The following is a 14,465-nucleotide window of genomic DNA, read 5'->3' as shown; positions in this document are numbered from 1 at the left end:
TGTTTAGAAAATATTTTGGTACAGGTATGCTTGTTTGGTGATGACAGACATAACGTGACCTGTTCAAGATCACTGGGCAGGATTAGCTGCGGGACCCAGCAGTTCCTTAACTTCCATCCTACTCATTCCCTCTGAGGCTCTAAGGGGTGTGCCAAAGCCACCAGGTCCATTTTAGTAGGAGCTCTCAGAGGACATGGAGACTGTGTTTATTTTAGGAGTTTTCATATAGCATCCCATAAGCCAGGAGGACTGGGCCATACACCTGTATTTCTGACTACCTCTTGGTTCCTTCTTTTTCATATAACTACCTCCTGGGTTCCTTCTTTCTTTCAGGAAACATGGTTATTAGTATTTATTTTCCTTTTAAAGTCACAAATAGAGATGAATATACATGGAATCAAGGGAAGACTGCTGATGTAAAGACATGAACATAGTCCTTTTAAGCGTGTACACTGATTTTTTTTTTCCATGGGAAATATAATAGATTACACAAAAGGCCCTGAACCTATAAAAGTCAAATGATTGATTTCTTCCGTGGCAAGGCAGAGGTGGTATTTATAGTTCTGCAGGCAGCAGAATGGAGATAATTTAGGTTCTGTTGGCTTTTCTAACCGAAAGCTCCAGTTCCAATAGATAGGGAATCCCCTGAATCAATTCTAAAATGGACTGGCGGGGAAATTTACTGAATATCTTTTCAGGACTAGAAGGTAAAGGATGTGAAAGTGTTTTGAAGTGAAAACTGCAAAGGTTAAAGTTTTTTTTTTGTTTTTTTTTTTTTGGTAAATCTAACTGTTGAGGATTTCAGAAACTCTGCTTAAATGTTCTGAAAAGATGTTCAAGGTGAGGCTGAACTTTTTACGATTTGTGAGTGTGTTTCATTATTTAAAATATGCTGTGTTTTAGATGTTGCTGGCATGCCACTGTTCAGAAAACTACAGACATTTATTTTATGGAGTGGGCAGAAAGGCGTTCATTTATCCTAAGCCTCCGGTGTGAGCTAAAGACTGATAGCTTAAAAGAGTGGTTGCTGAAATTTCTTTCTCTCACAGAGGACAGCTACGAAGACTAGAAATGCAGTGCTAATTGGAGGGGTATTCATCAGATTCAATTTCACAGGAAATTTCTTTGTATCAAAATCATCTTAAATAACAGCATATAGCAAAATGTACTAAATCATTGTTTTCTTTGAAAAGGTTGTCGAATCTGAAACAGAATGTAGTTATACCAGTACGGTTTTAAAAATTAACTGCAAGGGAGTTTAAATGCAACCTGATTTTTACCATTTTGAGTGGACTTTTTGTTCCCCATTTGCATAATTCTATCCCAATTTATCTGAATTATATTGTAATCACTTCCTGTTCTGAGGTTTCTCTGTTTCTTCAGAAGACGTTAGAAATCAAGCTGCTGAACTTTCTCTGTGAAGGTTTCTTTCTGATTATTTCCTTTCCTTGCAAACTCTGAAATGCATTTTCCTTACCATCAAATAATGGACATTACACATATTAGGATTTAATTGAAGTGATAGTATTTAAATTCTATATGTTTCTCAAATACATAGACTAATGAACTTGATTCCATTGAAAACATTTTTCTGTGGTGGAAGTTCAGACAGAAAATTGTCTGACTGGTCCATTTTTTCAGTGTTTTGAGTACTTCAAATTGATAGTGAAAATGAATTGTGTTAAACTTAAATAGATTTCTGATGTTTTGATTAACTCAACTAATAGAGAATTAGAATTTTTTTCTGTTTTCTGATACATATTAATAAAGAAAGAGCTATGTAAGGTTAATGATCCAGTTTTATAAATGAGCTTTCTCACGTTCTCTCTCCCATATTCACAAGGGAACAGGAAGTCTAAGATTGTACTCTTGATTGTTGATTTTTGCAAACAGGTGTCTTATTAAGGATTTTGAAAAGCGGCCTTCTGTCACACAGCTCCTCGACCACCCATTTATTAAAGCAGCCCACGGAAAGGTTTTGTTTCTGCAAAAACAGCTGGCCAAGATCCTCCAAGACCAGAAGCACCTACACCCTGTTGCTAAAACCAGGTACAGTACTCAGTGTCTTTCTGCTTTCTCCCTCCGGTTATTTATGAAAATGGCATGCCAAGTGCTTTGATTTGCCAAGCGTTATTACTGGTAATTACCCCGTCCCTGCATTTTTGAGAGTTTCATTTACATGACATTAAGTACTCCATGCCCAGTGGATGAGAGCAGGAGAGCTTCAGAAACGAACTGCCCATTTGTGCTCTTATGGCTAATTTCTCTCAGGTGGTCAAAGTCTCACTCTGCCCTCATGTTCAGTTAGCTCTAGTTAAAAAACAACAAATATATATATTTACATTTAATATAAATTTGGATTTTTTTTTTTACCAGTAAAGGTAACTGTATTAAAGCAGCTACTGCTAAGATTGTGTGAAAAATCTTTACTTGACTGTTGCAGACTGGAGAGCAGAAATATAACATATAAAGTGATTTTTAGAGAGATTATGAGTTAACACATCGACTACCACATTAGAAAAAAAAGTCTCTCTTGGAGCCACAGTGTTTTATTAGGAAAACAGAATAAAAACTTCAAAAACAAAATCATCCTTTCTAATTTAAGGAAAATTTTGTTTTTTACGTTGTTTTCTGTGCATGAATTATGTGCAACTTGAAAAATAGTTCTCGTGGCTCCCAAGGTGAAGAGACATAAGTTACATATGCTTCATAAGGTCCTGGGCTCAAAATTAGCATGAGTTAAATACAATTCACATGGCAGTTAATGTGTTAAACACTGGAGGCTTTTTCTGTAATGTGCTCTGGGATCATTTCCTCTTTAGTTAAAAATTTCTTTAGAGTCAACTTATTATTTTTAAATAATTTTTTTCATATATTTTCTGTGCTATCTAAAACAATGTTTTTATAAAGGGCAGATTTTTTTAAAAAATGTTTATTTTCAGGGGCAAATGCTTAAAATAGTATTCCCTGGTAGATTTCTAAGAAATAGATCTTTTGTTTCTGTCCAGAGGGTGGCAGAATTTCTCTAAAAAAAAAAATTAAGTGCAAATAAACCTGCTTCCTCTGCTCAGCAATTATTTGGTTTTATAAAACTGGCCAGGATGTAGATAAGCTCCAGTCTATTATTATTAAAGGAACATTCAAAGTACTAAGGGTAAAAAATAAAACATCATAAGTCATAAGTTCTGGAAATATTCATGTATTCTGCAGAAAACTGTTTACAAATCAAAAAGCCAAACATTGGCACCAGAACTCTTGGAGCTGGAGACATAGTTCCAAGGTGACTGTATTTTGCTGATTTGCTCCTCCACCACCAATTCCCTTTTGGATATCTCAAAATGGATTTTTGCTTACTCTTTCCCCTTTTCCACTGCCATTTCTGTCTCTATGGATTGCCTATGGGATAGAGAAATGCAGAGAAATTCTTGTCACTTGGTGTCTTTTTTGAAGCAGTGGGTGTTTAACCACTCCCCCAACTGAAATCCCTTTTCTTCCCCTGCTTTTGTTCCTATACACCAGCCAGTGCCCCCCCACCACTCACCTTCACACACACACACACACACACGCACGCACGCACGCGCGCGCGCGCGCGCGCACACAGCGCTACCACCAAAAATGAAGATGAAATAAAATAAGATGTAAACTAAGCAAAAAACAAACCCAGCATTTAAATGCTGTAAATCAAATCCGGTGTCTCCTCCTTGTCTCATTGTTCTGGGATCTGCCGCAGAACGATTTCTGAGACTTAGTTTGCCAAGTTATCCAGCTTCTCACATTTGCCTGACTTCACTTCTCCAGATCTAGGTTCTCCCTTTAAAAACTTTTCTCCTTTTACCATAGGAAATTGCAACTCTGGGCTCTCTCATCTCCTTTCTCTAATTTCTCTTTATCGTTGTTAACTCCTTTGATGTCAAAAGCCTCATACAGTGCAAAAGGCTTCTCACAGGGTCTTTGTAATCTTGAGTTTCACTCAATAGTTTGTGTTTCTTTGAACTATCACTTAAAAAAAATACAACCTCACAAATAGGTATCAAAACTTTAAACAGCCATTTCCTTAGGATGTAGGAAAATTAATTCCAAAGGTAACACAATGGACGTAATTAACACTTAACCTGCCACCTATCCCACACTATTACTTCCTCTTAGCAAGGAGCTGGCTACATAGATGTTTTTTAAGCCCACCAGGAAAAATTCTCAAATATTATTTGATGCTGGTAAATCAATATATTTAGAGTTGTGCGTTTCCAAGTTAAGGTAGAAAAAACAAAGAAAAATTAAAGTGAGGGCATAGATAAGTGAGGCAAACATCCACTCACCATTTTTATGCACAGTGAGGGCCACACAGTAGGCAGTACAATGTGGTGGTTAAAAGCACTGGCTCTGCTGCGTTTGGATCCCAGCTCAGCCACTTACTGGATAAGTTATTTAATTTTTCTATTCCAAAGTGTTTTCTATAAAATAGGGATTGTTTTGAGAGTTGAGTCAGTATATATTAATACACAGTGCTTAGACTAGTCCTCCACACAGTTAACCCTCCATAAATATTAGTAGTAGTAGTAGTAGAAGTAGTGTACATGGTCTATTTAATTCAGAGTCTCTCATTTCTTTTTAACACTAACTACCTCTTGCCCTTAATCTGTGCAAATTCATCTTTTTACTTACTGTACAAGATCATGAAAATAAAGAGTACTGAAGCACTGAATGTTAAAAATATCCATTTTAATCTCTTATTCAATATCTAATTTATTCATTTATTCATTCAAGAGACATTTATGTGTGTGTATGTGTCAGGCCGTGTGCTCAACAGAGGGACTACAAAGGCAAATCAGATGCAGTTCCCGATAAAGAGCTAATAGTCTGGTGTGTGATACAGACAAGAATCAGATGAGAACAGCTCAGCATGAAAAGTACCTGGATAAAAGAATGCTTAGGGTATCTCTCAGAGCACCTGGGAAAGAAAGCCGACCTGGGCTTGGGATGGTTGAGGAAGAAGATCCCTTGGAACTGGTGGGAAGATGATCCTTGAACTGTCCTGAAGAACAAATAGAAGACAGTAGGGGAAGGAGGTTATTCCAGGTAATGGGAGAAGAAAGAGTAATGAGCAAAGGGCAAGGCACAAGGGCTGGAAAGAGCTTGGGAAATCTGATGAACAATTAGTTGGCATGGTGGAAGCTCAGTGTGGAGTAGGTAGGAGGGAGAGATGAGGTAGGCAGGGGCCAGGTCATACATAATGGGCCTAAGGAGATTGAATTTGTTCTTTAGGCACTAGGAAGCCACTGCAGAGTTCCAGAAGATTGTTCTGATTGCAGTATGGAGAATGGAATGGAGCTAGGGAAGTGAGTGAGCAGATCATACCAATTAAAAATGGCAGAATATATCAAGATAATGGTATTGTTGGGATTTAGTTTGATGGTTTGATTGAGGGCGATTGGGGAAAAAGAGAAGTATGTCAGTGGCTACCCAAATTGGGCTGCCTCCTTGCTCTGGTTCACACTGCAATCAAATAGAAATTGCAAGACACTAAGAGACAGAGACCCGTCAAAAGATTACTCCCTCTTCCTATCCTATCAAATGTAATACCAAGAACTTCCAGATACTACACGAGGTTTCTAGCTTTCTGCCCAAAGTAGCATTCTTCAATGGTTCAAACAGTTGTGGGCTCCCCATCTGGAGCAACTCTTGTGGATTTGAGAGCTGATACAGAGGAATGAGGCCTATAGCCTATACTGTTCTGCTGTTCCTGCAAAGGCAAGGAAGGTTCTGTCTACTTTAGTACTTTCCCCAGGGGAAAGAGAAGTTGGTAGCTTGAGGGGGCTGCAGAGAAGAAGGCAGGTTCTTAAATGATGGTGAAAACTTAGATAGGTGAAGGGGAAGGATCTTATGTAGAGAGGGATATTGAAGATACAAGGGAGAGGAGGTAATAGAAGAAGCAAGAGCGAGTGGATCAGGGCCTAAGAGGAAGGTTGGCTCTAGAGAGAAAGAACCTCTAAGTTGGGAAAGACACAGAGAGGTTAGTTGAAAATACTCAGAAAATTTGAGGGGAAGAGGAGGTATCATGAGAAAACTCATGTTGAATGGCCTTTATCTTTACAACAAACTAAGCAAGGTGGTCTCAGAGTTGGGAGTGGGCTGTGAACTCCTGAGGAGTGTTAAATCATTGAAATAGCCACTATGAGGAATATGATAAAGGATCAATTAAAGATAGACATAATGATTGCACAATGGCCCAGAAAACCCAGGTAGGATGTAACTGAATAACATCCCGTTGTAGTGAAGTTAGTTAGCGTTTAAGATAATGCATGTAGAGCATTCAGGACAGCATTTGGCACTAGAAACTCTCAGAAAGTGTATCATCATCACTACCACATTTCCCATCTGTCATCTCAGGTAATTCTTAGTAACAAGGAATAAGAGTAGAGAAAGCAGATACTGTGGTCTTCTTCAGGCTGGAGACTGGCTTCAGTGGATGTGATGGATGGATAAGGGTGCTAGGGAATCAAGGTTAGTGGGAGAGTATCCCTGGGGTCTTTTGGGAGTAGGGAAGAAAGTGAAGCCAGAGTAACTTACTGACTTCGAGGCTGAGTCTAGTCAGAGGACTGGCAGTTGAAGATGCAGAGCATATTCAGTGAAAGGATGGTGAGAAAAGGGATTGCTGAACTGAGATCATGGGACCTTTTGAGAGATAATTAGGAACTAGGCATAGCTGAGCTTGTGGTCAACTTCAGTAGAGTAGAAATAAATGTTTTTAAATGTTGACAAGTTGAAGAACCCTGAGATTAGAATTTGAGAAGACTTAATGAAGTGATTGGTGGGATATGGGAAAATGAAAGACTGATATCTGGAGAAGGGGTAGAGAAAAAGGAAAATTAGGGGTCAAGTGCTAGAGAGGATGATAGAAGAGCATGATATGAACTTTTAAAAAGGAGACATTGGTTAGGGAGAGCAATGATTGAGAAAAGGCAGAGGGGAGCAGGGAGGATACATAGTCCCTTTACCCCATCACAGTAAGTAGATGAAAGGTGGTGCTGGGACAAGAGCATTATGGGGAAGTGGTCCACCTCAGCTGTGATGAGTAGGCAGGAATATTCAAGAGCAAGGCCAGGAATCATGGGGAGCCTGTACACGATAGAGCGAGCTGTACTGTGTATGGAGGGCTTTCGTTGTAAGGCCCCCATCTCACCACTGCTGGGTCTAAAGTGTAACTGAGGTCAAGCTCATACCACTTGCCACAGGACAGCCAATAAGTCGAGAGGCAGGGTGTTGGGGCAAGGAAAGCAACTTTTATTCGAAGAGCCAGCAAACCAAGAAGATGGCCAACTAATGTCCCAAAGAACCATCTTAAGTTAATATGAACTTTAGGCTCTTTTGTATCTTAAGGAAAGGGAAAAGTGGGGGAGTTGGGTTGCAAGAAGGAACTGAGGACTGTCAAGGAGGATCTGAGGAGGTTGTAAAACTTTGCTCTTGGTCAGTTACCTTTGGAGGATGAAGGTCAGGATGTTCCTAAAAATCTCTAACGTAGCATTGTTACTCTGTATGTATGCTTTCCTTATCTCCCTGGAAGTTAGTTTTGGAAAAGGCATGGTTTTCATCTTTCTTCTAGCGTACATGCAAAGCTAAGGCAGAAGTTTTTAACCTAAACAATATGACTACAGGGGGTCAGAAGCAAAATGGAGCTAGTTATGCTAAGCCTCCCTTCCACTGTTATATAAGCATTCTAGCTCCTCTGATTGCTGCAGTTTTTGGAAAGCCTGGCTGTGATCCATTCCCATTCACTATATATACACTATGGATAGATAGTTACAGATACAGATACAGGATTGCAGAGGCCCCTATGGAGACGCGACATTGTGCTGTTTGAGATTTGATAGATACCATTACCTGATGCTGATTACAATGTATGCACAACACCATTGGAATTTAAGTTTTTCCAGTAATTTATAATTTTGCCATAGCATATATTCGATTTAGGTACAATAGAGCAGTCATGAATCCAAGGCTTACTCTCTTAAAGGAGTTAAAAAGTCCTAAAATTATGTGAATAATAGTTTGAGTCTATGTCATTACTTAATGTGGCAGAGGTGCTTTTAAACAATTTGTTCATTTTCTTTGTATCAGCTCCCATTTCCTTGACCTTGAAAAAGGACTTTTTCCCCAAATCAATTTACAAATTCCCGAATTCATAAACATCATCTGGTATGTTGTTTCATTGTTAAAGTTCAGAGAAGTAGACTTAAAAACATGCTTTTTATCACTTTACAAGGGCTATTGAGAGAAGAGCAAAATCACTCTCTAGAATGTGAATGGAGGCAGGGAAGGCACTAGGTTGGCTGCACCATGACCATGAACTCAGCTGTGAGCCTCAATAAAATGACAAGATCCAGCATGTCATGCCCCTGCAGATGACTTAGAACGAGCTGAAACCACAAATGTTAAACCTTCAAATGCTAAGGGTCTACTCTAAGTATTACTTGGTAGAAGAATTAAGTTGCTGGGTTTTTTCTGCTCCATTTAATGGATTTTGATTCTGCCCTTGTGATTTGCCTGAGGCTGATTAAAACAATGGCTTTAGCTTTTCTGATTTCTTTTCAATCTGCAGCAATGACCTTTAAAAACAGATTTCTCACAGTTTAACTGCAGAGCTTTCCTGGGTCAGCCTTGCTCACTCCTTCCCTCTTCTACCTATAAACACATACATACCATATTACATCCACTCATGGGTTCCCAGGTTCTTGTATAAATGAATGACTCCTGAATAATTACTTCATAAAGTGCTGAAGATGTTTGACACATAGGAGGTTAAAGATCCTCCTATACCCCGACAGAGAAGAAACAAGTATGCATCTTGATATAATTAGTATCTGCGATCTATTAATATATACCTATGTCTATGTAACTGAGTGAATGAATGAATTAATATTTAATTTTCTACTGGTGTCACTGATTCTTGCCGATTAGAGAAGTTACATATATCAAATACTGTTTAGTATTATTGATGATAAAGATTGCTGATTTATTGGGATTCTGGCCAAAACTGTGCTTAGATGAAAAACAGGTAGATACTATAGTATTAATAATTTCTACCCAAACAATTCTGTTTTTTGTTTGTTTGTTTGTTTGCCTTTTTGTTTTTTTTTGAGACAGGGCCTCACTCTCTCACCCCAGATAGAGTGCAGTGGCATCATCGTAGCTCACTGCAACCTCAAACTCCTGGGCTCAAAGGATCCTCCTGCCTCAGCCTCCCAAGTAGCTGGGACTACAGGCATGCTCTGCCACACCTGACTAATTGTTTTTTAATCTATGTAGTGTAGTGTATGTTTGATTGATATAACCTTAAGTTCACAGTCAGGATAAAGCTCACATAGTTAAAGGTATCTAGGTGGCATCTTGGTCCATATTTGACTATCAGTAAAATAGTGCCACTTCTAGATGGTCTGCTATTGTTTTTCTCATTCTAGCTCCAGGATTATGTGTTTTTATCAAATAAAAGTTTCTCTTTCATCACTCCTGTTATCAAAGGTTATATTGAAATGGAAACAATGATTTAGAAGAAATATTCAACATCACTGACTTTGGTATAGTAACAGTACTCTAGCCTCAGTTTTCAGTAATGTTTTCCTTGTTACATGGAATCCATTGAATGTAGAGATAAGTCCATGGCCACAAAGGCCTTTATCATAAACTCTTGAGGACCACCATCTTTGATCCTGGACTTTTTCCCTCATTCCCTCTCTATCTCCTTTTTTCCTCCACCTCCAACAAATTTTATTTCCCTTTATTTATGGAATCTGGTGGAAGCGTCAGTCATTCTCCACTCCTTCCAGTACCACTCTTGGATGGAGGGGAGGGCCCTGATCCTGGGTATGGAAGAGCAGAGGCAGAGGTGATCTTCACAATTGTCCTGCCACATGGTGACTGTCTAAGAGGCCACCAGGCATTTCTCAGGACAGAGACAAATGTCTCACTAGCATAGTGCTTGTAATTATTAGGCTAAAAGAGTTTATTTCCTTCCCATCCCTGAATTGTGATTTAGAACGCTTTCTTCCATTACTTTGTTCTTTGTCATAGTTGGGGAGTGAAGGGAAGAACACATCCTGCCACACCTATATGGAGCTCCTCCAACCCTGTCTGTACCTACCTACATGGAAGTCTCCACTTCCACAGGCTGAATTAGTTGGCAGATAGGAAGAGGCTAAGGCATTAAGGAGTCACTTTTGGGCAAAATATATATTTGTCAATATTGCTCATAGGACTTGCAGCTCAAAGAAGTTGGCAGGCCCAGTGATGGGATATTTAAGAGCATTCACACAGTAATGATTTTAACCATGATGCAGGCATAGAGATTAAACTATAGTGAAAGCAGCAACACTTTAGAAATTTATTTCATGAGAACAATTCCTCTAGTATCTGAACCAGTTTGGTTCTAAAGCTCCTTTCCCACTCACTGGATGGGCCAAAGACATTCCGAAAAAGCCCCTCATCCTCTGCCTCATCTATGCCCACTGTTGTCTTAAGGGAAACTCCCAGCCTTCACCTCTGGCTTTGTCTCACCCACTCTTCAAATCCTGTTCTTACTCTCTGCCTATTTCCATAGACTTGATGTTTCAGCCTTGCCCTCATTTCCACCTTACTTGAGCCCTGGATTCAGATACCAGTTGCCTGTTTTCCTGATCCCTGAAACCTAAGGCAAACCCTACTGTCTATATCCTCCCCATCAACTATCACACAAAACCCAAATTCCAGAACCAATCCAAGCCAGAGTTTCCACTCTAAGCTCCAACCCCCAAACTCTATTTGTCTGAGAAGGCAGGCTTGGTAGCCAACATACTTAGAGCCCCATGAAAACAAGTAGGAAATCTAGCAAAAGGCAGTATAGACTTTGCTGGAATTTGAAAATGTCTTCTGAGCCATTAAAACTATAATACTTTACCATATTCTCTTGATTGAATAGAATGTCTTTTGCTGTTTGTCTATTCATTTATCTATCTCTCCATTCTTCTAAGCTTTGGAATACTCAGTCCAAGTACCTTTTAGTTGAAGATTTGTAATTTTCATATTAAACAAAGAATTCTTCAGCAAAAATTAATAATAGATGCTATTCTCAAGTAAGGCACTAGGTGGAGCTTGTGAATTAGTAGTTACTAGTGACAAATCATTTAACTCAAGAAAATTGAAAAATATTTAAGCCAAATTTATTTTCATTAATTTAAACTAAAAATGGGGAAACATAAGACAATATAATGCCTTTTATAAGTATATATAAAGTATAGAATAATTTTTTAAAAAGAGATAAAAATTGAAGTAAATAATATTTTTTCTCTTCAACCGACCCTCCAAACCCCATAGCCAAAGGAGGAAAATGAAGCAGGAAGCAGTTTCAGAAGAATACTAGCTGGGAAAGGCCAAGATAGGGCTGCAGGTTTTTTTTTTTTTTTTTTTTTTTACTGATTGGGAAAATTAAGTGTTTTTTAGAGGCAGAGTCTTGCTCTGTCGCCCCAGCTAGAATGCAATGTCGTCATCGTAGCTCACTGCAACCTCAAACTCTTGGGCTCAAGCAATTCTCCTGCCTCAGCCTCCAGAGTAGCTGGGACTACAGGTGCTTGCCACCACTCCGAGCTAACTTTTCTATTTTTTATAGAGATCGGATCTCTCGCTCTTGCTCAGACTGGTCTTGAACTCCTGACCTCAAGCCATCCTCCTGCATCACCTCCCAGAGTGCTAAAATTACAGGCCACCGAGCCTGGCCCGAAGTGGTCTATCAGAGTGCAAATACCTTGTATCTATAATACATCAACTTCTAGATTGCCTACTTCAATTTTGGGAGCAAATAATTCTAAAGAATTTGATTGCTTGTAAGCAGGGGAAGAGGTCACACATTGCTAATAACAGCAGGTAAAATCTTTTAAAAGTTGGTTTTTTTGTTAATAAAATATTTGGGGACGATTTTTTTTTAATGAGAATCAGCTTAGATTTACAGACAGCATCTGCATGATTCTTGGAAGTTAAATCTGTGAGATAGATAGACAGATTGGCATACCATATAGACAACATGCTGCAGGCTCAGAAGACAGAATTCTGATACTGGTGATGATGTATTGTGTATGTTCACACTGAAAATCACAACTTTCTACTAGAGTGTATCTATTTGTGAGACTGTAAGTGAAGTCTTATCAGTGCTTCCATTTTTAGTTGGCTATAAAAATGTCCTCCAAAATGAAGCTTGACCTCCTTGTACGTAGTTCAGGCGGCCTTTAAGTCCAGGTCAGGAGTTATGGGAAGAAAAAAACCCTGAACAACTCACCATTGGTTTAGCGGTATTGTGAATTCTGATTTCCTTCCCCAATCTGCCTGTTTCTATTTACTTTTCAGAGTCCTGAGATATCTGCTCCATGCATTCTGTCCAGGCTATTTGGTTGCATTCACTGGAGAAACAAGAGCAGAGATTATCCATCTTAACTGGAACCAGATCTATGGATAATTTTTTAAATCCTGATTTTCTTTGTCAAATGATAAGTAGAATGAACTCTGACTTAGCTTATTTAACACAATTATAAGAATTTAGGAATGAGATAAACTAGCTGAATTTAATATGAGAATTTCATTACTTCATAAAAATGTATTGCAGTATTTTTATGATGAACTTCAAGGAAAATAATTCTTAGGTTTTATGTGAAGAGGATTTTGATTAGAAATATGCAGCCTTTTACTGTTTTATTTACCAAAATGATTAGCTAGAAGCAGGCAGCAGCTCTGAGTCTTAGAAAAAATTGTTATTGCAAACCAATTGATTTCTCTTTGACATCACCAACAGGTAAAGACATAGATGAAATAATTGTTCTGTTTAGTAATAATAAATGTTTAGGTTATAAATTAGGTTTTATTAAATAAAATTAAGCTTCTTCTATTTTGGAACTTTATATGAATTAGCAGCAAAACTGGTTCTAGCACTGGAGATGACTATACAGCATGCTTCAAATCCCTTTTTCAAATCTATCATTGTTGGGGATTGGAAAGTAAGATTTTATTTAATAGGCTAGAAAGAGAAAAAAAGTTACTGTTTTGTTTTATTTGCCCATTTCTATTGTGTAATACATTTAAAACTTAATATGTAGAGCTAATATGTTTACTTCTTCCTCTTTATCTACTTTTGTAAAATGCATGTAGCAAGAGGTAGGGTGTACATCAAGATTCCATGACTTCTACATGGTACTCACAGCAAAACTTTCAGTCAAAGCCAGCTTCTGGGACCTGACTAGGTAGGATAGTACCAGTGGGTGACATCCTTGTAAGCTGTGGTGATGGCAGGCATAAAAAGTGACAGGGGTCCAGGCACAGTGGCTCACACCTGTAAGCCCGACACTTTGGGAGGCTGAGGCAGGAGGATTGCTAGAGGGCAGGAGGATTGCTAGATGCCAGGAGTTCAAGACCAGCCTGAGCAATATAGCAAGACCCCATCTCTACAAAAAATAGAAAAATTAGCCAGAAATAAAAAAAAATCATGGGGTATACCTGTAGTCCCTGCTACTAGGGAGGTTGAGGTAGAAGGATTGCTTGAGCCCAGGACTTTGAGGCTGCAGTGAGCTATGATGACACTACTGCATTCTAGCCTGGGCAACAAAGAAAAGTGACAGGGAAGAACCAAGCAGTGATGCTTCTCTGCTGGTGAATTTGTAGTACATAGGAGGACATTTTACATGTGATTTTGTTTAGTTAATAGTATGCTGAGTAATGTGTGGAGTTATGGAAATTATTGATTCCAAATTTTGACAAGGATGTAATAATAGTACGTAGTACATTTTTTCAATATTCTTACATTTCTGCATCCATTACTGTATGTGCTTTCACAGCCACCTGTGAGATATATAGATCAGTCATGAGTCATTCTTTTTATTGATGAAGAAAGCTGAGATAATGGATGTTAAGGGATTTTCTCTAATTTCTTTCTGGTATCTCTGCTGGACTTGCTTTTCCTATCCCTGTCTCTGAAGTCTCTGAATATGTAATAAGATTGTGAAGGAGCCATCCTCATTGGCTACTTTCTGCTACATTATTTGCTGTCTTGATGGTAATACTCTCTTGTTAAATTTCTAGGCATGAGAGGATGCATACCAGAAGACCCTATCATGTGGAGGATGCTAAAAAATACTGCCTTGAGGATGATTTGGTCAATCTAGAGGTTCTGGATGAGGTACTAAGTATTTAGTAGACAATTCTCATTGATGGCATTTGTTTCATGTGAATGGTCTGACCTTTGTCTTGTAGACCATGTTCTCCTAAGGTCATTTGAAAATTTAATTGTTTGCATAGCTGTGGGGTGAAGCTCAGGGAGCATTCAGTTGCTGTGACTATGATCCTGTGTATGATCATTTATAGTTCCTAGAATGATGAAGAGAAAAGGATTTGGATTTTTCCAATAAATCCTTTTACATCATAGGCCTAAAAGACATATTTTATCAGCTAAAATTATT

The 14,465-nt window shown here is 38.5% G+C and overlaps 1 protein-coding gene across 1 annotated transcript in view; it reads left to right on the top strand.

Annotated features, from left to right (window-relative positions):
• Positions 1 to 14,465, top strand: part of MYO3B (myosin IIIB) — a 373,201-nt gene that overhangs the window by 152,549 nt on the left and 206,187 nt on the right. Inside the window, exons 8-9 of the mRNA XM_069471407.1 lie at positions 1,894 to 2,049; positions 14,089 to 14,185. Coding sequence (XP_069327508.1) covers positions 1,894 to 2,049; positions 14,089 to 14,185 — 253 coding nt within the window. The remainder of the gene's footprint in view (positions 1 to 1,893; positions 2,050 to 14,088; positions 14,186 to 14,465) is intronic.

Source organism: Eulemur rufifrons, chromosome 1, assembly GCF_041146395.1.
Source record: "Eulemur rufifrons isolate Redbay chromosome 1, OSU_ERuf_1, whole genome shotgun sequence".
Classification (NCBI taxonomy): Eukaryota; Metazoa; Chordata; class Mammalia; order Primates; family Lemuridae; genus Eulemur; species Eulemur rufifrons.
This window is presented reverse-complemented; position numbering and strand designations above follow the sequence as displayed.